The sequence below is a fragment of the Pecten maximus genome, chromosome 4, assembly GCF_902652985.1.
Source record: "Pecten maximus chromosome 4, xPecMax1.1, whole genome shotgun sequence".
In the NCBI taxonomy this organism is placed as follows: domain Eukaryota; kingdom Metazoa; phylum Mollusca; class Bivalvia; order Pectinida; family Pectinidae; genus Pecten; species Pecten maximus.
The window spans coordinates 9,299,718-9,323,151 of NC_047018.1; the positions used below are offsets into that span (position 1 = coordinate 9,299,718).

A 23,434-nucleotide genomic window follows, 5' to 3' on the forward strand; every position below is an offset into this window, starting at 1 on the left:
AGTCTACAGGCCTTGGATACACTGTTAGGTTGGTTGTAATACCTTAGTAAAGTCTACACGGCCTTGGGACACATACACTAAAGTATTGTGTAGTACCTGTACTATATATGTCTGTTTAAAGACAATCCCTACTTAGCACTAGCACAGGCGTCTGCTTCTAGTAAGTATTAACAGACAAAAAAAAATTATATCAACATTAACAGTTTAGGGGAGAAAATTTAATACCATCAGAAGATTTCAACTTATTTTATCCCTTATTTACAAATATATACAGTATCTTCAAATGAAAAGAACACAATTTAGTGAACTGAATTTTTTTATATAAAACATAATAAATGCATTGATTTTTAACAAAGAATTGGATACACAACAGTCGTTTTGAGTTTAAACGCCACTATAATCTCAACTTACACTGACCGATCGAAGGCGTGTTCAAGGTAAGATACACAAAGCAAACAATTGAATAATTCTGTATATTAGGAAACATACGACAGCAAACGTTAATTACATGGTCACTAATGGACTACAGATAAATCAATTATCCACCGACCAACTGAAAGCCTAATGCGATTTGTCAGGATACACATCTCGAAGGGCTTCCTATGAAATCCTTCGGCTACATGGCGGCCAAAACAATGCGATCAAAACAGGTCATCGGAAAAGTAATACCATCAGACAAAAGTTATACACGAAGGAAGGCTAAAATCTGACGTATTCATTTCTCATCAACTCTCTAAACACTTAATACTCCAAGGATATGAGATCCAGGGGTTTTAGACAAAACACTACAAGGATATGAGATCCAGGGGTTTTAGACAAACCACTCAAAAGATATGAGTTGTAGGGATTTTAAGACAAAACACTCCAAGGATATGAGATGCAGGGATTTTAGACACAAATATATCATCTGATCAGGATTAAAATGTTTAATTATTACTTGTGGAATGATCATAAAACGGAGCTGTCCAGTGTAAACAACATAAGAAAAATGAAAGATATACACAAAGAAATGTTAAAATTATCTATCATACTCACATCTCATCATTTTCCTAAACACTTACACGAAACCGATATGTTACTTTAGTTACAGATAAATCTTATTAGATATATTATATATATATTGTATAGTCGTCTGTCTCCATAAACATACGGTACTAATATTACATTTGTATATTATCTTTTAATATCTATCTATATTTTACATGATCTATGTATTCTTCTATCAGGAGGAATGGTTCCATAGACTCTTGTTTTTCCAAATTCCAGTTCTAATAATATATTTATACTGAAATTGTATGTAAGGGGAAAACAGTTAATTGCCAGCACTATAACATTTTTAATGAACTTTTTATCTTTATCTTATTCTATATTTTGTTCATAAAACATTTTTATAAAATTACCATGCATATCTTGTAATGATTGATTTGCTTATTCTACAGACGTCATTGTCCCTTTTTAACACATTATTGGTGAATCGTTCGTTCATCTTTATTTTCATTCGAAATGATTAATCATTTCATCGAAAGACTGCAATGATACACGCGTGATTTACTGGTGTTTGCTTTTATCTTCCACTTATATCAATTTTCCTGATATTTCCCTCATTGCCGTGTTAGCCTTCTTTATCATACATATATTTGTCACAATAATAATTCACAATTACTGATACTTTCCTTGGTTTTTCGTCAGTATAAGGCGTTGGTAAATAAGCCATCTTATAATGATAACTTCCAGTGTTGTTATGATTATGGGTGACTCAGCACCAGCTAGATATTGGTCATTTTCTGTGCTAAACTGAAATATCAACACTACAACTGATAGTTCTTAGAAGCACTTTTTATGGACAAGACTTGGTCCAAACTCGTCGTATTCTTCCTTACTGATGCACTTAATAGGGAAGGTTGGCAGTGACGTCACCAGAGAACCCCCTAACCAAGCACTGGTTAGTTTGTCTGGTGGGCCAGTTACTCGACAAGTCATACCGTTCGGAGCTAAAATATTTAACTCCTTCTGTAAACGAGAGTCAAAACCAGGCAGAAGAGAGGTACCCCCTGAAAGTACAACATTACCAAACATGTCAGCTGTCAGATCCTTATTACATTTCATGATACTGTAGTAAAGCGCCTCATGAATACCATTACATTCCCGTCCCATCAGAGACGGATTGAATAGACATTCTGGACATCGGAATCTCTCATGGTCGATTCTGATTATTTCTCCATCAGGAAGGGTGTAGCTTTCTTGAGGTGTTGACGCAGATGACATTTCTTCTTCAAAATCCAAAGCAACATAACAAAATTTCTCTTTGATATCTCTTGCAATTTCTCGCTCGGCTTCGGTAGTGAATGAGTAACCACGCTCTGTTAGGATTTTCATGAGGTGGTATGTTAGATCACGTCCAGAAAAATCTACTCTGGGAATGGTATATGGAAGAGCACACTCTTCATATACTGAAACCACATCGGTCATACCAGCTCCAGCGTCTATCACAACACCTGTAGTAAGACCACACGCGTACAGTGACAAGACTGACTGATTGGCCAAGTACATGGCGGGACAGTTGAAAGTTTCGAACATGATTTTTGTCATTTTCTCCCTGTTGGTCTTGTGGTTGAGAGGAGCCTCTGTCAGGAGGACGGGGTGTTTCTCTGGAGCCACACGGAGCTCGTTGTAGAAGGTATGATGCCAGATCTTCTCCATGTCGTCCCAGTTTGTGATGACACCATGTTGGATTGGATACTTAATAACAAGCTCACCTCTCCTTTTATTGGCCTGATTACCGATGAAAGTATCGCCGTCCTGTATGCCTTCTGTGCCCTGTTAATTATATAAGTAGGGAGGTATAGACGTGTCCGTCAATACAAATATATATCAATAGTATAGCTCTTAAGTTAAAATAACACCACTTGATTGTAAATTATTAATAATATGTTATCTTATCATGATATCTGCCATACTTCCGTGGCTGTGATAACGTTCCAGGTGCCTCTGACTCTCAACACTCAATTAGTCATGTAGTACACATACTCAGTAGCGGTACAGTGGCATTTAGAACAAAATCTGCGATATGTTGAACATTTCCTTATTTCAGCAGCGTATTGTCAGATTTGCTTTTAACTTTATATTGATGTTTACAAGATTAACATTACTTTCAGCTATTTCAATGTGTTATAGTATGGCAGTTACGGCGGCCATCTTTGGGCCTTAATAATAACAATACTTGGTCAGCTTCATTTTCGGACCACCAATGCTATTTATGAATTACAATCATTGAATAAAGCGGTCGTCGTAACAGTTATGTTGGACACCAGACCAGGTCGAAATATCTTGGTCAGAACCATTTCATGATCACTAATGGTAAGTTAAAACTCAATCCCACGAGTGGAAAAAAAAGTGTTCAATGTCTTTTTGAATTTAACGACTATTTTGGATTTCAGACTGACCCAGAAAATAACCACATCAATTTTGGTTAGTTTCAAGGAACCCGATGGTGGAACTTAGAAAACATATTTCAAAACCTCAAAAGTACAATTGTGTCGGGAAACATGGTTGATATATTAATGTGATCGAGTAATTGAAGTTTGCTATATTCAAATATCTACGTACCTTCCATCTAGGTCTTCCAACAATAGAGGGAATCGTGATCGGACCAAGATCTCCGGCCAATCCAGCTTTACATGTATCCGAGCCATTGTCAATAACAATAGCAGGTAGTTCCATAACCTATAAACAAACATTAAGTCTTCGGAATAAAATTCTGCATACGCAAAAGCAAACAGTCGGTCTCAATTTATATCTTACCAGTGAAAAAAGAATGTCAGAAATCATAAATTTTGTTTTGGACCAATCAAAATGATGCTTTCAATTCAACACATTGAAATCATGCATTTTTTATGTTCAGATAGAAATAAAGCGGATGTAGAGTAGGCGGTTGTTTCGCTGCATCATTTTGACATACATTTCGATTTTTAAACGTTATTAGACTTACAAAGGAACAACAAAAACGCCGATATAGCATTTAGTATCCAATTTAAAATGGTGTTCTTTTCTTGTGGTTGTCAAGTGTAACGTCACTTAAATACCATGTCAAAGATTATGTTACTTATCCCTGCGCTTTTTATGAGTTTTTGTTTGTTTGTTTTGTTTTGTTGTTTTTTTACTTTGATAATGAAATAATTAACTGTTTCCCGTTGAATATCACGTATATTTTATGAGTATGGTAGAATATCTGTATTCGCTGTTTATTCATATTCATATTCGTGAAATATACAGAATGTTCAAAGGGAGACCATTCAGTATCCTGTACAAATATAAACATGCTGTACGATACTTCCGTCCGGGCATTGTATTGGATAAATATGTACTGTATCTGACCATAAATAAACGCCTTGTAGGCCTTAACGATAGCAACACTGTTTCAACAAATCTTCATTGCATTTCTATTTCGAAGATATTGCAATTTTTTGTACTTTTATGAAATAATAAATAACACTCTTTCAATTGTTGAGAACGACCTCTACAAGAAATGATTCCAGAGTGATACACTCTTTGTAATTAAAATAAATAATGAATTACCCTAGAAGGACGAAACAGCTGTATGGTGCAGTAATATTCATTTTGCTTTACTGTATCTTACTCTCAACTTGTTTTAAAGGCGATGATACCTGGCCTGGCTGTTGTACGATCCTTTGAGATTGCAGATGTTAGACACTGTTGTTGGTTTTTCAGTCCCCGAGATTTATCGCAACTTGGTTAACACGTTTTGATTCATCGAATAGTGATATGGTTCAGAACATACGCATGTAATTAATATTCATCTGAAATGCAATATTGAAAATAATAAGTTATTTGAAATAATAAAATGAATTGAATTATCAGGACATTTGCACCTCCCATCCAGATTTTGGCTCTCTTTTTTTATTTATTTATTTTTTTTTTTCATCTTTTCGAATTTAGTTTTGGTTGTCCCCTATCGTCCACACTTGAGGCCTTTAGACCTTGAGGACAAAACAGCTGTATGGCGCAGTATCTAACTCTCTATATGTTTTGAATTGTGTTAATATCTTGTGTGTCGTTTGTACAATCCTTAGAGTATGTCGATTTCGATAATATCGCAGACATGAGGTCTCTGATACAACAAATCCTCATTAATGTATAAAGACATTATGACCTTATTACACACCAATATTACAATAAAGTACAAAGGAAATGTTGTGGATTCCAAGTTTTCTTGATGTTGATCGACGCCGGAGATTGCAAGCCACTTGGCATTGATACTCTGTGATACAAACAATGAGCATAAGGAACGGCATGTCTAGGCAGACGTTGGCCGAAAGTACTATATGCACATTATACATGCACATTAAATTACTATATGCACATTATACATGCACATTAAATTACTATATGCACCTTATACAAGCACATTAAATTAACATTCAACATGTACATCATATATATTAAGAGTTCGATCACACAAATTACATAATACTATATATAGATGTGGAACCTGGTCCTAAATAAAACCTTACCTGTATCAATTAGGAACGACACCACAAGCGGAAAACAATATATGTAAGTGATTTCTAGGAATGATAATCTGTGGTTTGTATTGTTCTGCTCACTTCCTACTGACCGGAAAGTTTCCAGATGTTTTATACACATAGTTTTATATATGTAGTTGGTCTTCAGACAAATCGAGTATGAGCTATTTCACATGTACATTAAATTTGTCTCCAGACCTACTCAATACATCACCCCGTAAAATTAACAAAGGCAAGATTCAATGTATAAAATGACAATGACGTTGATGCTGTTACTACGTCTACTATGGAGAAGTATTTTGTGTTTAAGTACAACATAATTTGGTTTGCATCACTTGGTATAAAATAAACGTTCATCAATTTACATTGGCATGCCTTGAATTGTGTAGATCTGAAAACTTTGTGTACGAATTCACATTATGATAATTACAAACACAAAACGAAAAAAGAACACATTTGAAGACGAGATAGACCTGTATGATGTCCCTAACATGACTGGCCAGTCCTAAGAAGACAAGATAGACCTGTATGATGTCCCTAACATGACTGACCAGTCCTAGGCAGACAGGATAGATACATATAGTATGGCCCTAACATTACTGACCAGTCCTAGGCAGACAGGATATATACCTGTATGATGTCCCTAACATGACTGACCAGTCCTAGGCAGACATGATAGATACCTGTATGATGTCCCTAACATTACTGACCAGTCCTAGTCAGACATGTTAGATACCTGTATAATGTCCCTAACATTACTGACGACTCGTAGAAAGACGAGACAGATACCTGTATGATGTCCCTAACATTACTGACCAGTCCTAGTCAGACAGGATAGATACCTGTATGATGTCCCTAACATTACTGACCAGTCCTAGTCAGACAGGATAGATACCTGTATGATGTCCCTAACATTACTGTATGTCCTTAGAGCATCGCAGACACCAGTATGATGCAGTCTTATTTACTGTACTGTCACTCGGACAATATTTAAATCTGGCTTTTATAATTTGTCTTTTGTACAATCGTTTGGTGACCTCTATAATGGCGATAACATACGGATACAGCCGACATATGATCTATACAATATACATAGCCTGATCCGTTGTAATATTAACCGTCTACTTTTTATGGGTGATATTTTATTACTGAGTCACATCAGAAAAATGAGAGCGATTAACCGAATATCCTGAATTCATCATCAATACGAAGTGAAAGGCAAATACATAGTCAATGCAACATATCAGTACAGAAAATCTTATTTAATTGTATAAAAACATAACAAATATATCTATATATATATGATAACAAATTATAAATACATGCCGTATGAATGAAAATTTCAGTTTGGCCATAATGATCCCAAACCATACTTTCAACCATTGCTAAAAGCGATATTAATATTACATGTACATCAATGAATGATATCGGCTATGATGTATTCAGAATAATAGTTTACCTGCAAATATGATATGTTTTATATTTCAGATGTTTTGTTTTAATATTTTGTATAGACTAGCGAGTTTTGTACATAGGTGATTTCAAATAATATAAGATAGCAATCGGGTACCTCAGCCATTGCCATTTCCTACCAATATGTACCTGTATTAAAGTTTTCGCTAATATACTAAACAACAAACGGAATGAATCAACGGAATTCTTAGAAACACTTTTTGTGGACAAGACTTGGTCCAAACTCGTCGTAGTCTTCCTTACTGATGCACTTAATAGGGAAGGTTGGTAGTGACGCCACCAGAGAACCCCCTAACCAAGCACTGGTTCGTTTGTCTGGTGGACCAGTTACTCGACAAGTCATACCGGTCGGAGCTAAAATGTTTAACTCCTTCTGTAAACGAGAGTCAAAACCAGGCAGAAGAGAGGTACCCCCGGAAAGTACAACATTACCAAACATGTCGGCTGTCAGATCCTTATTACATTTCATGATACTGTAGTAAAGCGCCTCATGAATACCATTACATTCCCGTCCCATCAGAGACGGGTTAAAGAGACATTCTGGACATTGGAATCTCTCACGGTCGATTCTGATTATTTCGCCATTAGGAAGGGTGTAGCTTTCTTGGGGTGTTGACACAGATGACATTTCATGTTTAAAATCCAAAGCAACATAACATAACTTCTCTTTGATATCTCTAACAATTTCTCTCTCGGCTGTGGTTGTGAATGAGTAGCCACGCTCGGTGAGGATTTTCATGAGGTAGTCTGTGAGGTCACGTCCAGAAAGATCAACTTTCGGAATGGTATATGGAAGAGCACATTCTTCATATATGGGAACTATGTAGGTTGTACCAGCTCCAGCGTCTATCACAACACCCGTAGTAAGACCACATGCGTACAGTGACAAGACTGCCTGATTGGCCAAGTACATAGCGGGACAGTTGAAAGTTTCAAACATGATCTGTGTCACCTTTTCCCTGTTGGCCTTGGGGTTGAGGGGAGCCTCTGTCAGGAGGACGGGGTGCTCCTCTGGAGCCACACGGAGCTCGTTGTAGAAGGTATGATGCCAGATCTTCTCCATGTCGTCCCAGTTTGTGACGATACCGTGTTCGATGGGGTACTTGAGGGTAAGGATTCCTCTTCTTTTGTTTGCCTGATCACCAATGATAATATCGCCGTCCTGTATGCCTTCTATGCCCTGTAAATTACAATGTTGGAAATTAAAATAGCGAAGCCACATTGGTTATCTCAGTATTTGTACAGATGATTACAGAATAATTTCTTGATACCATACAAAGAAGTCGAGGCTTCAGACATAAGACCTATTTGGATACTGTAGTCCTAGATTTGTATGACATGTTTCATTGATTTGACCTAGATTTATTAGCAGATGTCGTCGATTTGACCTAGATTTGTATGACAGGTGTCGTTGATTTGACCTAGATTTGTATGAGAGGGGTCGTTGATTTGACCTAGATTTGTATGACAGGGGTCGTTGATTTGACCTAGATTTGTATGAGAGGGGTCGTTGATTTGACCTAGATTTGTATGACAGGGGTCGTTGATTTGACCTAGATATGTATGACAGGGGTCGTTGATTTGACCTAGATATGTATGACAGGGGTCGTTGATTTGACCTAGATATGTATGACAGGTGTCGCCAATGAAGTACAAGACACTTACTCTATTTTTGTATTACCTGAATCACTCAATTTATAACGTACATTGTATTATGTGTTGCTGGTTATACAAAAGGCTAAAGGTCACTAATACACATGTGATGTAAACTTTTTAACTAAACTCTGGAACACCTCCTCTCCTTGTACTTTTTTCTGAGATCTCCGTGCTAATATTTTACCCTCGTTTTACCGATTTCCACTTTGTGATATGTCAGTATTCTTTGTGATATGTCAGTATTCTTTGTGATATACCAGTATTCTTTGTGATATGCCAGTATTCTTTGTGATATACCAGTATTCTTTGTGATATGCCAGTATTCTTTGTGATATGCCAGTATTCTTTGTGATATACCAGTATTCTTTGTGATATTCCAGTATTCTTTGTGATATGCCAGTATTCTTTGTGATAGGCCAGTATTCTATGTGATATACCAGTATTCTTTCGTTTGCAACAGGAAACATGGGTGATATTGTGATGTGATGTGTGAAGTTGATTACTTGTTAGTATGATCATAGCTGAAACCCTCTACGTACCTTACGTCTAGGTCTTCCAACAATAGAGGGAAACGTGATCGGACTAAGATCTCCGGCCAGTCCAACTCTACATGCACTGGAGCCATTGTCAATAACGATAACAGGCGGGTCCATTGTACCTGCTCTAAACAATTAATAAGTCCTCGGTGTAAGAAAGCTATATCTGTTCGTGTGTAAATCGCCGCTATGCAAATACTAAGTTTCTTAGCAAAATAATAAGATTTTATATAGGTGCACATCCTCCTACATTTACAAGACGCGATATAATGATTTATATACAATAAACCAGTAAATAAATTAGCAGACGTTTTTGACTTTGGAAGTATGCTTTAAAGACGGTATCGTGTAAACATGCTGATCGCTGAAGGCGTATACGTTGCTTTCTAAACACACACACACATACACAAATCGTTAAATGGCACCCACATTATAGAGGTGATTAATACCAACAAAGGACACCCACCACGTAGAACTTGTTTTACGATGAACAAATGACATTTTCTCAAAAAAAGTGTGAGAATAAATTGTATTTGACACGTATAATTAATTTGTAATTTGAGAAAGGTTATGTTACGGAATTAATGCTGATATAGCATACGGATATATTAACATCGTCGAGTGGTGTGTTATTTAATATTACGTTATTGTCAGTGATAATACATAATACATGTATATTAGAAGCAAGCATTTAATGCGAGCAAAAAAAGATGTAATTTACTTACAGGCTAGTGGTTAGTCCCAACTTCTATATATAACACAGTATATTGCCATGATTCAGGATTTTACTACGTCAGCATGTATATGTACGTTGTAGTAAGTTTGTAGGTTCAGTACGTTATGACTCAGTGAGTATGCCACAGGTTAGCATCACATACTACATACTGATCGGTAGAGCCCTGTCACCCTGTGTAGCCTGGTTCGACAAAAAGACTATACTATGTATCGATATCGGACTGACAATACAAGGACTAACAGAGAAAAATAACACGAATTAAGATGATTAACTGTGATCTGTACACAGAGCTGGCTACTCTCTAGAACAGTTGTACTTACATACGTCAGCGAGTGTGCTCACTTCCTTCAGATGTTTCCGGATGTTTTGATACACCTACAGGGTTATGGGAGCTACAGGTGAATCAGTGTCTATGTGGCGCAATATTTTAAATGTAAAAGTCACGACAAATAATGGCATGCATTGATATCTAATGATTTTAAACCAAGGTACGTTACTGAAGTTTACGTGCATTTGATATTTTAGTCGGATTGAATTTTAATTCAAAATTAGCCGAAGCTCACCCCCAACTTCCGACTTTTCAAGTGTTACACCTTGTTGATACAGTAGGAGTTATAAGTTCACAAAAATGACCAAAAGCCGTCGTGATAGACTGTGGAACGGGAGTAGGCTATATTTTTAGAGCGGTTTTGCAGATGGCAATCTGATTGGTCGACAGCTCTGTAAACAATACTTACTATAATTATTGACCAATGAGACTGTCCGTTTTAAAACTACTCTAAGATAGATAGCGTACTTCCGTTCAACAGTCGATACATCGTCCGATCTTCAAGTGTTGCACCTTATTGATATACATAGTAGTAAGAGTAGGGGCTAGTAATTTTTCTATAAATACTAACCATATATACCTGTCGTAAAACCAAAATGTGGTCCTACGTAATTGACCGTACTGCTGAAATAACAAACAACATTTGAGTGTTAAATTCTGCGTGTTTTACCCACCATGTAATATTGTTATGGCATGAAGTTTTTACTAACAATTATATATTGATACGTATATAAAAACGATCCATATATTACAAACATTTCATTTTATCAATATCGTCGGCTTTATTTTCATGTTTCACTCTTGTAAACATAGAACAAGTGTTACCGATTTTTTGAGTTTACGCGTATTCCCCGAAACCATTGACAGGACCGGACCTGTTGTACATACACTGTAAGGTATAGACAGAGAAGCCAAGATAGACTCAACAAGACGGAGCATTTACTCTCTGGTGGAGCAGTGATCTATTCGTCCTAGTGTGGTGATTTCTCTCTACATCCGGTCGGCGAAAGGCTCATCTGATCTGGATCATAGCAAGATAGCCAATCAATTAATGACAAGAATAGGTCCATGAAAAATGTAGCAAAGGAAAAAGTTTATAATTAAAAGAGACATGACAGGTGATTCTCCTCAATAATTACAGACAGAAGGGTAGAAAGGTCTCAAAATTAAAACGGTAAAGAATGGTTATCTTAATAAAACGGTAAAGAAGGGTTATCTTAATAAAACGGTAAAGAAGGGTATCTTAACAAAACGGTAAAAAACGGTTATCTTAATAAAACGGTAAAGAAGGGTTATCTTAATAAAACGGTAAAGAAGGGTTATCTTAATAAAACGGTAAAGAACATGTTCTTTTAATAAAACGGTAAAAAGGGTTATCTTGATAAAACGGTAAAGAAAGTTTATCTTAATAAAACGGTAAAGAAGGATTATCTTAATAAAACGGTAAAGAAGGGTTATTTTAATAAAACGGTAAAGAAGGGTTATCTTAATAAAACGGTAAAGAAGGGTTATCTTAATAAAACGGTAAAGAACATGTTCTTTTAATAAAACGGTAAAAAGGGTTATCTTGATAAAACGATAAAGAAGGTTTATCTTAATAAAACGGTAAAGAAGGATTATCTTAATAAAACGGTAAAGAAGGATTATCTTAATAAAACTGTAAAGAAGGGTTATCTTAATAAAACGGTAAAGAATATGTTCTTTTAATAAAACGGTAAAAAGGGTTATCTTGATAAAACGGTAAAGAAGGGTTATCTTAATAAAACGGTAAAGAAGGGTTATCTTAATAAAACGGTAAAGAAGGGTTATCTTAATAAAACGGTAAAGAACATGTTCTTTTAATAAAACGGTAAAGAACATGTTCTTTTAATAAAACGGTAAAAAGGGTTATCTTGATAAAACGGTAAAGAAGGATTATCTTAATAAAACGGTAAAGAAGGATTATCTTAATAAAACGGATAGAAAGGTTTATGTAACAAAAGCACAATCTCTAATATGTGTTCAAAACAGAACAGCAGTAACGGCAAACAATGATATCCTTAATACATAAATATCATACATACGTAACGGAGCGTATCAACATTAAATTTAAATCTCGACGTGTAAGACGTTACACGTTATGTTTTTTGATAACATGCTCATTTGACAACAGTTATGTAAGCAAAACTTACCAGTAATCCTATAATCTATCAGCTGTTGTTAGGATACTAATATACCAGTAATCCTGTAATCTATCAGCTGTTGTTAGGGTACTAATATACCAGTAATCCTGTAATCTATCAGCTGTTGGTAGGATACTAATATACCAGTAATCCTATAATCTATCAGCTGTTGTTAGGGCACTAATATACCAGTAATCCTGTAATCTATCAGCTGTTGTTAGGGTACTAATATACCAGTAATCCTATAATCTATCAGCTGTTGTTAGGATACTAATATACCCGTAATCCTATAATCTATCAGCTGTTGTTAGGATACTAATATACCAGTAATCCTGTAATCTATCAGCTGTTGTTAGGATACTAATATACCAGTAATCCTATAATCTATCAGCTGTTGTTAGGATGCTAATATACCAGTAATCCTATAATCTATCAGCTGTTGTTAGGATACTAATATACCAGTAATCCTATAATCTATCAGCTGTTGTTAGGATACTAATATACCTGTAATCCTATAATCTATCAGCTGTTGGTAGGATACTAATATACAAGTAATCCTATCAGCTGTTGTTAGGATACTAATATACCAGTAATCCTATTAGCTGTTGTTAGGGTACTAATATACCTGTAATCCTTTAATCTATCAGCTGTTGTTAGGATACTAATATACCAGTAATCCTATAATCTATCAGCTGTTGTTAGGATACTAATATACCAGTAATCCTATAATCTATCAGCTGTTGTTAGGGTACTAATATACCTGTAATCCTTTAATCTATCAGCTGTTGTTACGGTACTAATATACCAGTAATCCTATAATCTATCAGCTGTTGTTAGGATACTAATATACCAGTAATCCTATAATCTATCAGCTGTTGTTAGGGTACTAATATACCAGTAATCCTATAATCTATCAGCTGTTGTTAGGGTACTAATATACCAGTAATCCTATAATCTATCAGCTGTTGTTAGGGTACTAATATACCAGTAATCCTGTAATCTATCAACTGTTGTTAGGGTACTAATATACCAATAATCCTGTAATCTATCAACTGTTGTTAGGGTACTAATATACCAGTAATCCTATAATCTATCAGCTGTTGTTAGGATACTAATATACCAGTAATCCTATAATCTATCAGCTGTTGTTACGGTACTAATATACCAGTAATCCTATAATCTATCAGCTGTTGTTAGGATACTAATATACCAGTAATCCTATAATCTATCAGCTGTTGTTAGGATACTAATATACCAGTAATCCTATCAGCTGTTGTTAGGATGCTAATATACCAGTAATCCTATAATCTATCAGCTGTTGTTAGGATACTAATGTACCAGTAATCCTATAATCTATCAGCTGTTGTTAGGGTACTAATGTACCAGTAATCCTATCAGCTGTTGTTAGGATACTAATATACCAGTAATCCTATCAGCTGTTGTTAGGATACTAATATACCAGTAATCCTATAATCTATCAGCTGTTGTTAGGATGCTAATATACCAGTAATCCTATAATCTATCAGCTGTTGTTAGGATACTAATATACCAGTAATCCTATAATCTATCAGCTGTTGTTAGGATACTGATATACCAGTAATCCTATAATCTATCAACTGTTGTTAGGATACTAATATACCAGTAATCCTATAATCTATCAACTGTTGTTAGGATACTAATATACCAGTAATCCTATAATCTATCAGCTGTTGTTAGGATACTGATATACCAGTAATCCTATAATATATCAGCTGGTGGTAGGATACTAATATACCAGTAATCCTATAATCTATCAGCTGTTGTTAGGATACTAATATACCAGTAATCCTATAATCTATCAGCTGTTGTTAGGATGCTAATATACCAGTAATCCTATCAGCTGTTGTTAGGATACTAATATACCAGTAATCCTATAATCTATCAGCTGTTGTTAGGATACTAATATACCAGTAATCCTGTAATCTATCAGCTGTTGTTAGGATACTAATATACCAGTAATCCTATAATCTATCAGCTGTTGTTAGGGTACTAATATACCAGTAATCCTATAATCTATCAGCTGTTGTTAGGATACTAATTTACCAGTAATCCTATAATCTATCAGCTGTTGTTAGGATGCTAATATACCAGTAATCCTATAATCTATCAGCTGTTGTTAGGATACTAATATACCAGTAATCCTATAATCTATCAGCTGTTGGTAGGATACTAATATACCAGTAATCCTATAATCTATCAGCTGTTGTTAGGATACTAATATACCAGTAATCTATCAGCTGTTGTTAGGATACTAATATACCAGTAACCTATCAGCTGTTGGTAGGATACTAATATACCAGTAATCCTATAATCTATCAGCTGTTGGTAGGATACTAATATACCAGTAATCCTATAATCTATCAGCTGTTGTTAGGATACTAATATACCAGTAATCCTATAATCTATCAGCTGTTGGTAGGATACTGATATACCAGTAATCCTATCAGCTGTTGGTAGGATACTAATATACCAGTAACCTATCAGCTGTTGGTAGGATACTAATATACCAGTAATCCTATAATCTATCAGCTGTTGTTAGGATACTAATATACCAGTAACCTATCAGCTGTTGGTAGGATACTAATATACCAGTAATCCTATAATCTATCAGCTGTTGGTAGGATACTAATATACCAGTAATCCTATAATCTATCAACTGTTGTTAGGATACTAATATACCAGTAATCCTATAATCTATCAGCTGTTGTTAGGATACTAATATACCAGTAATCCTATAATCTATCAGCTGTTGTTAGGATACTAATATACCAGTAATCCTATAATCTATCAGCTGTTGTTAGGATACTAATATACCAGTAACCTATCAGCTGTTGGTAGGATACTAATATACCAGTAATCCTATAATCTATCAGCTGTTGGTAGGATACTAATATACCAGTAATCCTATAATCTATCAGCTGTTGTTAGGATACTAATATACCAGTAATCCTATAATCTATCAGCTGTTGTTAGGATGCTAATATACCAGTAATCCTATCAGCTGTTGTTAGGATACTAATATACCAGTAATCCTATAATCTATCAGCTGTTGTTAGGATACTAATATACCAGTAATCCTGTAATCTATCAGCTGTTGTTAGGATACTAATATACCAGTAATCCTATAATCTATCAGCTGTTGTTAGGGTACTAATATACCAGTAATCCTATAATCTATCAGCTGTTGTTAGGATACTAATTTACCAGTAATCCTATAATCTATCAGCTGTTGTTAGGATGCTAATATACCAGTAATCCTATAATCTATCAGCTGTTGTTAGGATACTAATATACCAGTAATCCTATAATCTATCAGCTGTTGGTAGGATACTAATATACCAGTAATCCTATAATCTATCAGCTGTTGTTAGGATACTAATATACCAGTAATCTATCAGCTGTTGTTAGGATACTAATATACCAGTAACCTATCAGCTGTTGGTAGGATACTAATATACCAGTAATCCTATAATCTATCAGCTGTTGGTAGGATACTAATATACCAGTAACCTATCAGCTGTTGGTAGGATACTAATATACCAGTAATCCTATAATCTATCAGCTGTTGTTAGGATACTAATATACCAGTAACCTATCAGCTGTTGGTAGGATACTAATATACCAGTAATCCTATAATCTATCAGCTGTTGGTAGGATACTAATATACCAGTAATCCTATAATCTATCAGCTGTTGGTAGGATACTAATATACCAGTAATCCTATAATCTATCAGCTGTTGGTAGGATACTAATATACCAGTAACCTATCAGCTGTTGTTAGGATACTAATATACCAGTAATCCTATAATCTATCAGCTGTTGTTAGGATACTAATATACCAGTAATCCTATAATCTATCAGCTGTTGGTAGGATACTAATATACCAGTAATCCTATAATCTATCAGCTGTTGTTAGGATACTACAGCAATACCGCATATTATTTAGCAAAAGAAGTAGCGGTAAATAGTTTGGATCCCTTTGATGTCCCACACAACTCGGCGACTCTTAGCAGGCAAAACGTTTCTGATTGGTTGACCAATCAGTGTACATTGCCAGTTCGAATACAAACATCCGATTGGCGTACGATATCGGAGAAGTGTTTCGAGTAGGCGGGGTTTACCCGAGAAATTCATCGATGAAACACCCACTTTAGCATTGTCAATCAGGTCCGAGAATTATTTGGTATTTAACCGGATTTTGTCTTTTTACGTAAAGGACCAATTATCATGAATTTGACAGTTTTACCCAAAAGTTAAAAACCACTTAAAATTTCGGTTATTTACATTCAAGTGCATTCAAGTGTCCCGATTCATCGGTTCATTAGGAAAAGTTTCTTAAATCACGTTAAATTGCAGAGACGAGCCCACTAACGAATCGCAACATCCTACCCATCGGAGTCGACTACAAAGGACTCGTCAGTATTACACGCGTATCACATCGAATTCTTCCACCTGATGGTTTTGGAGTAAGGCGATTTATTTCATCATGCATTAGTTCCTGTTCAGGGTCTTGTAACGATATTTTTGAAGCACTGTCAAAATGTAGTGAAGTCACAAACCTTGTATGTATATCGGGTGTCATACATATAATTAAAAAATGTATACCATATGTTCATGTATATGTAATCTCATGTCAGTTACCTGTCTGTTTGTCACTCTATTTTTATTTGGTTGTATTGTATTCAGTGTTGCCCACTTTTGGCTGGAATTAAAAAGAATATACTGAATTGAATATTGCTTCACATCGACGGTCAAGAATACGTGTACAAATATCGACGCCAAACCAACACGTAACAGAACAGTCGATAGGCAATCAAAATAATTTACACAACGTCTATGACTTAAGATTCGTGTTCTTCTTTAATCAAACCATGACTCTTTCTGGTATAGAGGTACAAATATGAAGTGGTATCGTCATCGATATTCGCGGGGTTACGATCACAATACGCTTTCTGTGATACATAGGGTCTAGTTAGTAATAACGACGGTAAGGTTCAATATAGGTACTGGATATAAGTCAACTGGGATGATTTTTTTTTCGTAAATTAAGAATTATATGGTGATTTATTTTCTCGGTAAATATCATTATAGACAAGACTATTATCCTAGAGTGAGCCATAGGGAAACATTTAGTACTTGTGTTCTCCTACAGGATTTTTTTAAATACGCGAAGTCCTACCCATCTTACAAAATGTAAACCTTACACACGATATCACAGATAAACTTTTTTTTTTCACTTAATTTGTCTTGCGTGTAACTTTTGACAACTTTATTTTATATCGATAATGGAATGCAAATCCTCGATTCTTCACTTACAATGTTACTGTAGGTTATAGTCGAGGATATCTCTGACGCCGATCGAAACAGGATTTTTTTAATCATGATCAAGATGCTACAACAATGTTTCTTTCAAGAGGGAATGTGAGGTCGGCTAATACAGCGACTTATACATGTTCCTGGTATCACGTGCAATACACGTGTTTCTTTGATGTCGTTATGACGAAGGGTTGCTGTGATTCGATAGCGGACTGATGGTAATCCCCGTCCCTAATTTCTGTTCTGAACCGTGGATCGGGATACTTCAATGCAGTTTATTGTAGAAGTGTTTCTACAATTAACATGATAATTTTTTAAATGAAATCTTGAATAATAATAAAATCAACAGAACTGTGATTTTTCACGGCAATATACCAATAACTAATGACCATCATCTCCGAAGCACTGCGTGAAATATCATTGGCTGACATCCACCAGTATTATCGAAATATTGCATATAAATGTTTAAATTGGACCTCAAGTTCAACGCAGTTAATGAACAATACAAAGTAAACGGATTAGTGTAGTTATTGTTTCTAATATACATATTTTGATATTCCAAAACGTTTTCTTCATTGTCACAATTTTTTTTTTTAAATAGTAACAAAAACAGGTTACATTTAAAATAGTTCTAATAGACTATCCAAGTTTTTGGCCAAAATACCATACAAGCAAGTGTCATATACTCATTTTTTTTATATTTATCATGTTTCGTTCTCTGATATAAGGTTTTTAGCTTATTGGGTAGGCTTATCTAATAAAAGAATATCTTTTTTTATATGGTTATAAAAGCCTATCTAACACTCTTTCCCTCGTATTCTTTTTAAAATTCTGCAAATAAACGCGTACTTTTAAGCTACTCGCTACTTAAAATGTGATCGTGATATGTTGAACACTTGCTGAAAACACCATTTTAAAACTATATGTATAAAAATTCTAGGTGCTTGCATAAAAAATCAATTTTGAAAAAATGATTCGGAAATTTTGACCGACTATTTTAGCCCCGCCTACATTGTACGTCAATCGAACGTTTGTATTCGAACTTGTAGTTTTTCACTGATTGGTCAACCAATCAGAAACGTTTGCCTTCTGAGAGTCGCCGAGCTGTGTGGGACATCAAAGGGTTACAAACTATTTACCGTTAGTTCTTTTGCTAAATAATATGCGGTATTGCTGTAATATACGAATTGTTCATTTTCTTTCTTCAAATATTCTTTCTCTTCTATTTAACAAGAAATTCTACATAGTTACACGTTTCTTATAAATATATAGAGGGAATTGAAAGATTTCCTGTTGAATATTTATAAATTACACGATAATGACAAAATATCGACATAAATCATGAGTGCGAATCTTAACAACAAAATAGCGTCATCTTTAAAAGGAGCTCACCGTAGCTTTTCTGGTGTTTCATGGGTAGTTTGCTTGATAAGTGTTTGATTGGAAAAGTAATGCACGAAGGAAAAGTGTAACAAACAGTTATTCTGCCTCCCTGCATTTTACATCTTAACCAGAAAATAGCAGATAACACTAATCTGATTGGCTGTTCTAAAGCCCCAGCAATCTGATTGGCTGTTCTAAAGCCACTTTATGTTATCATCATGACGTCATAAAATAGTGATGATGTAAACTGTTACAATCTGATTATTTCTTATATTTCACAGGTAACATTATAGATATAAACATGATATTAAAAAAATGTAATTTTGACGCTATCTCTTGAATTCACATACATCGCGGAAAATACAGTAAGATTTGCAACCAAGAGGTAAATCACATTCATCCCCCTAACAAATGACAGTAATTCCGGTGATGTTCATTATTCTATGATGTCTGTTTTAGGAATGAATGCAGATTTCCCCGATGACAATAACAATGATCTTTATTGCTGTCATACAAATTCCTAGTTGCGATAACACGTGTATCACCCCTATAAAATGTGTGAAACACGTCATGACGCAACAGCAGTAATACTACATTATCTACATGTCAGTCAGTCATTACGTATGTCCGGAATGCTTGACCGGACAGTCGAATTGTCACAATGCGGTCATTCTGTCTGGTCATCAGAGTAATGATCATTTGACGACGATATGACGGAGTAATGGTCGAATCCGTCCTGCGGACAAGTTACGTTGGCATGTTTAAATCCCCATTGTTCTCGGCCATACAGTCAAACGTTCTAGTGACTTACTGATTAGAATAAATGGTTCCGATGACCCCTCGACCACCGCCTTTTGTACCCACCGTTTTGACAAAATGTCTGTCAACCGACTTCACTTCAGGAATCGTGTACGGTATATCAAATACAATCAGTACTCAATCCTAGCTATTCACACAACTGTATCAGATATAGACAGATTGGAATTTAAAACCAAAACTAGCGATTTAAAGACCAACATTTGCTCTGTTGTGTAAAATATTGAGCCTAACCCTTGCCCTGGCCTAGCGTACAAGAACTCTATCACAATATCACAGATGTTATCACTCTTTTCGTTTTTGAACACGACATCAACCGGAATCGAGGACAAAGCAAGATAAGGTATCGAACTAAACTACAATGGTTGGTAGCGTTACGGTAAGGTATGGGACTAAACTACAATGGTTGGTAGCGTTACGCCTGTGAACGTGGTCAAAGCGGGAATAGAAGCCACCGTTAAAAACGCACTGGCGTATTGTATATAAACGAGGCTGAACACGAAAATTAGGTAGAATTTGCTTTTTAAGATAATCACTGAAGTGTTGTCGCTCTACTCTATTGTGTTGTCTGTCCAACAGTAATAATTATTGTTACTCTACATAGGAAAGCTACGGGAATTAGGATTGTCGGATATTGCTGTCCGTCTCCTTCTGAACTAGTTGAGGTTTATTATTTTAAGTTTCCTCAAGGTAAAGACTGTAACCATTAATGGAACATTTGACATCGAAATCGTTTATGGTTTATGTTTGACTACAAATATATGGCAATTCAATATATAGAAAAACTATAACGAGTGCATCAGTATTAATACATTTAATCTTATAAACATTCAGAAAACACGAATAAAAGATGAATAATTGTCAATGATTGATGGCACCAGTCACACGTCTATCACACAGTCTCCACACACAGCATGAGTTCATTGTAATGGCAACAAATAAATATGGTAGTCAGTGTTTGAGTAGTTTAGAAACATTTCCTGTGCACAATTGATGGTCCAGATTCGTCATACTCTTGTTTGCTGATCCACATCTGTTGGAAGGTAGACAGAGAAGCCAAGATGGAGCCACCGATCCAGACGGAGTATTTCCTCTCTGGTGGAGCAATGATCTTGATCTTCATGGTGCTTGGAGCCAAGGCGGTGATTTCCTTCTGCATACGGTCAGCAATACCGGGGTACATAGTGGTACCACCGGACAGAACTGTGTTTGCGTACAAGTCTTTACGAATGTCAACATCACACTTCATGATGCTGTTGTAGGTGGTCTCGTGAACTCCAGCTGATTCCATTCCCAAGAATGAAGGCTGGAATAGGGCCTCGGGGCACCTGAACCTCTCGTTACCAATGGTGATGACCTGACCGTCGGGAAGTTCGTAACTTTTCTCCAGTGATGAGGAGGAAGCTGCCGTGGACATTTCCTGTTCAAAGTCAAGGGCAACATATGCCAGCTTTTCTTTAATGTCTCTAACAATTTCTCTCTCGGCTGTGGTTGTGAATGAGTAACCACGCTCTGTGAGGATTTTCATGAGGTAGTCTGTGAGATCACGTCCGGCAAGATCTAACCTAAGAATGGCATGAGGAAGGGCGTAACCCTCATAGATGGGTACACAATGGGTCACACCGTCCCCAGAGTCCAACACAATACCAGTAGTACGACCTGAGGCATACAGGGATAACACAGCCTGGATGGCCACGTACATGGCAGGTGAGTTGAAGGTCTCGAACATGATCTGTGTCATCTTTTCCCTGTTGGCCTTGGGGTTGAGGGGAGCCTCTGTCAGGAGGACGGGGTGCTCCTCTGGAGCCACACGGAGCTCGTTGTAGAAGGTATGATGCCAGATCTTCTCCATGTCGTCCCAGTTTGTGACGATACCGTGTTCGATGGGGTACTTGAGGGTGAGGATTCCTCTCTTGCTCTGGGCCTCGTCACCGACATAGCTGTCCTTCTGTCCCATACCAACCATCACACCCTGGAGAGAGAACAATAACACATTATAGATTTTTAACATGTATAAAAGTTAAGTTGATGTATTTATGTAGTAAATATACCCCATTTGTAATATTTACTACAAGTAATCAAATCCATGTATATAAGGAATGTATGCCTGCAGACATTTTACAAGTACGTACTAACTTGGATCGAATGTATAGGGATTACATTGATTAAGACGTGTAGGACTAGTAACATAATCTTCACTGACCACGTGGTTTCGTTACGACTTCTGCCTGTACACATGGGTTACAACACATGTACTGTGCATATCGGTACTAACGAGAACCCCTGCCGACTGACCAACAGATCGCCCACGTGAACTTAATTGGAAACCAGTAACATTATATATAATGTATGTAGAAGGTTGAAGATATATCAACCAAAAGCCCTATGGGTATAAATATATATATATAACATTTGAACGGAACAGAAAATTATTTGATTATGAATACAACAAATTTACTAACAAATATACTAACAGAGAAGTAGAGGTATACTGTGTAGGAATGAATGTGTCTGATTCGCCCACACGTCAGTACATGACTACTATAGTATACTGGCGTTATACTTATCTACGGAATCTAGTAGGACGAGTGATAATGTTTTTGTAAGTTTTTGTCTGCGAAGTCACATAAGTATACTAGGGTTTCTATTCGTAACAACGTACAAATGGAAACTAACGAATAATTATACATGTACTCCCTAGTAACCATGTCGTCATTAATTATCGGGGAAACTAATATCAAGAATTACCAAATTGTGTAAAGCATAGGATGAGCTTACGATACAGACGTTTGTAAAGATAAAGGGACAACTAAACGTTTTGATGGGAAATAAAATTTCTACACTGACGTGTGTCCGAAGTAAATGATTCTCCCACAATTTCTCATAAATTCCAATGATAAAAAAGCTTACCTGATGTCTAGGTCTGCCGACAATGGAGGGGAAAACAGCACGTGGGGCATCATCGCCGGCAAATCCAGCTTTACACATTCCGGATCCATTGTCCACAACTAAAGCGGCAACATCATCGTCACACATTTTGTCTGGTGGTTGAGTTTATCTTAGTACTGGTATGTAGATGTTGAGCGATCGTCGGTCAGAACCGTTCTGAAGACTACGGGCATAGCCTTGCTTATATATCGTTCGCCGTCACGTCATAGCGCTGTTCCGAGAAGTACGACTAGTTAAGCCGAAGCATGCCCTTATATGGATATAACCCGCCAGGTAAAATACTGTGTCGTTAGTCATATAAGGTGTTGTCTACTCGTATACACACACTAGAAAGAGTTAGTAGACCGGTAGTACATGGTCAGCTCATTACAATACACTATTATTATCGTCTTACAGACACGCCGTTAATTAATCGATATTTAAACCATTTCTGGAGACCGAGAAATAAAATATCCAGTCGTTAAAATGTGACACTATATTGTATTTAGGGTACAGTG

General features: G+C 36.1%; 2 protein-coding genes across 5 annotated transcripts; both read right to left on the reverse strand.

The window, feature by feature from the left end:
• Positions 1–303: 303 nt before the first annotated feature.
• On the reverse strand, positions 304–6,915 carry LOC117325161 (actin-3-like). The gene is made up of 2 exons (XM_033881145.1): positions 3,607–6,915; positions 304–2,817 (listed from the first exon to the last, which is right to left on the reverse strand). Exons 1-2 carry the CDS (start codon positions 3,718–3,720, stop codon positions 1,825–1,827), a joined length of 1,107 nt encoding a protein of 368 aa, XP_033737036.1. The 5' UTR covers positions 3,721–6,915; the 3' UTR covers positions 304–1,824.
• A 139-nt stretch (positions 6,916–7,054) lies between these two features.
• On the reverse strand, positions 7,055–23,150 carry LOC117325159 (actin-2). Of its 4 annotated transcripts, none has more exons than XM_033881142.1 (3): positions 22,899–23,150; positions 21,881–21,960; positions 7,055–8,119 (listed from the first exon to the last, which is right to left on the reverse strand). In XM_033881142.1, the coding sequence occupies exons 1-3, from the start codon at positions 23,022–23,024 to the stop codon at positions 7,204–7,206; spliced, it is 1,122 nt and encodes a 373-aa protein (XP_033737033.1). In that variant the 5' UTR covers positions 23,025–23,150; the 3' UTR covers positions 7,055–7,203. The 4 variants fall into 4 exon arrangements, with proteins under 4 accessions (XP_033737033.1, XP_033737035.1, XP_033737034.1 ...); XM_033881144.1 differs by lacking the exons at positions 21,881–21,960; positions 22,899–23,150 and adding exons at positions 9,212–9,335; positions 10,265–10,312 and having other exon boundaries at positions 7,055–8,196; XM_033881143.1 differs by lacking the exons at positions 21,881–21,960; positions 22,899–23,150 and adding exons at positions 9,212–9,335; positions 9,934–10,234 and having other exon boundaries at positions 7,055–8,196.
• Positions 23,151–23,434: the final 284 nt, after the last annotated feature.

Bases quoted from the DNA above. Each gene is read 5' to 3' on its own strand.
- LOC117325159 (XM_033881141.1), bottom strand. From the start codon at position 23,024: ATGTGTGACGATGATGTTGCCGCTTTAGTTGTGGACAATGGATCCGGA. The intron at 21,961-22,898 runs GTAAGCTTTTTT...TTCTCTCTCCAG, and splicing joins TCGGCAGACCTAGACATCAG to GGTGTGATGGTTGGTATGGG.
- LOC117325161 (XM_033881145.1), bottom strand. From the start codon at position 3,720: ATGGAACTACCTGCTATTGTTATTGACAATGGCTCGGATACATGTAAA. The intron at 2,818-3,606 runs GTACGTAGATAT...TATAATTAACAG, and splicing joins TTGGAAGACCTAGATGGAAG to GGCACAGAAGGCATACAGGA.